The sequence below is a fragment of the Silene latifolia genome, chromosome X (genome assembly GCF_048544455.1).
Source record: "Silene latifolia isolate original U9 population chromosome X, ASM4854445v1, whole genome shotgun sequence".
NCBI classification, from domain to species: domain Eukaryota; kingdom Viridiplantae; phylum Streptophyta; class Magnoliopsida; order Caryophyllales; family Caryophyllaceae; genus Silene; species Silene latifolia.
In genome coordinates, this window is record NC_133537.1 from 14,205,382 (window position 1) to 14,207,188 (window position 1,807).

Genomic DNA, 1,807 nt, shown 5'->3' on the forward strand with positions numbered 1-1,807 from the left:
ACTCAGGCAAGTGAACAGATTGAAAATACAGAAATCATTGTGAACCTAAAACAGTAAAACCCAAATCAATCTAAAACAGAATTGTTCTATCACCTCATACTGCAGTATAATACTTGAATTTCAATCAACCGCAGCAAGTGTTCAAACAGGCAATAACAGTAAAAGAGCATACAGTGTCACTGGCAAAACAAGTCTATAAAATTAAGAGGCTATAATACAGCAAAATTCTTTGAGACGGATATTTGGATCAAGGATAAACAAATTAGTTGAACAAAGGAACTATAATTTAACAATCAATTTAAAACAAACTGATTACCATTCATTCATTCATAGATCAGGTCTAATTACATAAACATCATAAGCATAACATCATAATCGAACCGCGACAACAACAAAACGAAACATCAACTAAACCAAACCCTAATTAGCAAATCTAAGAGCTAGTAAACTTAGTAACAGCCTTAGTCCCTTCGGAAACAGCATGCTTAGCCAACTCCCCAGGCAACACCAACCTCACAGCAGTCTGAATCTCCCTGGAAGTAATAGTCGGCTTCTTGTTGTACCTGGCAAGCTTAGAAGATTCCTGAGCAAGCTTCTCGAAGATGTCGTTGATGAAGCTGTTCATGATGCTCATCGCCTTGCTTGAGATTCCGATATCAGGATGAACTTGCTTCAGAACCTTAAAGATGTAGATCTTGTAGGTTTCAACACTCTTCTTGTTTCTCTTCTTCTTCTTGTCACCAGCTGCTGCTCCGGCTTCCTTTGGGAGTTTCTTTCCGGCTTTCGGCTTCTTCTCAGCTGGGGCCTTCTCCGCTGCGACGGATTTCTCCGCTGGCTTCTTCTCCGCCGGTTTTTTGTCGGTTTTTGGTGCCATTGGAAACGAGAGTTTTCTGTGTGTGAAGTGTTTTTTGAGAGGGAAATAAATGAGAGTTGTTAATTGGGGTTGTTGTGAGGAGAATGAAATGTGTGGGGTGGTATTTATAGGGAGGAGGAGAATGTTCTGATTGGAGGAAAGTGGATGGTGCGGATCGATGACGTGGAGTAAGAGAGCGTGTTTGTTCCCGTTGATTTAGGATTTGAAGGAGATGATCTAACGGATGGAAATTAAAAGTGATTGGCGAAGTTTTTTGGGGGTAAAGTAGTGATGGTTTTGTTGGTTTCAATTATTTGGGTTGAATGTTACGCGGGAATAATTGCGCTCTGTTTAAAAGTTAAAAAAATCTAGTACACATCAATTCCTAATGAGAATTCCATGTACAAGGGATACTCGAGTAATGGTTTAAAATGGGCGAAAGTAGCAATTGACTCTCATAACTTTGTCTAATATTGAGATTAAGTCCCCTTCAATTTCAAATGGAGTTGTAGGCATTAAAATTTTATTTAAATGTCGAAAATACAGAAATTAATTAATTTGAGTTAATAATAAATAAATTACTCAATTTAATTATTTTTGTCCCTTTTAAATCAAATTTGGGTCATTTTGAGTTATTCGGGTCCAAACAGAAGTCAAATTGGGCTAAAATTGCAAACGGACCGAGAAATGGGCCCGCAACCCTAAGCCCAAGAAAGCCCGAACTTTTTCTATAAATAGAGCGAAGTTCATTCATTTCGAAGATAGAAAAACTCGAAGAAAAGAAAAGCTCTGGAATTCTCTCTGAAAATCTCGTGAAATTCAACGTAAGCAGTCAACAAGCACAACAAATTTGTGCCGCCTGCGCAAGAAAGCTCAAACATTCAAACTCGAATATTCAAACATTCAAACTCGAATATTCAAACATTCAAACATTCAAGAGAGACTCAAGTCGTA

At 38.0% G+C, this 1,807-nt stretch overlaps 1 protein-coding gene across 1 annotated transcript; it reads right to left on the reverse strand.

Annotated features, from left to right (window-relative positions):
• Window positions 1–297: 297 nt before the first annotated feature.
• Window positions 298–969, reverse strand: LOC141622969 (histone H2B.3). The gene has a single exon (XM_074439005.1). The coding sequence runs from the start codon at window positions 872–874 to the stop codon at window positions 434–436; it is 441 nt and encodes a 146-aa protein (XP_074295106.1). The 5' UTR covers window positions 875–969; the 3' UTR covers window positions 298–433.
• Window positions 970–1,807: the final 838 nt, after the last annotated feature.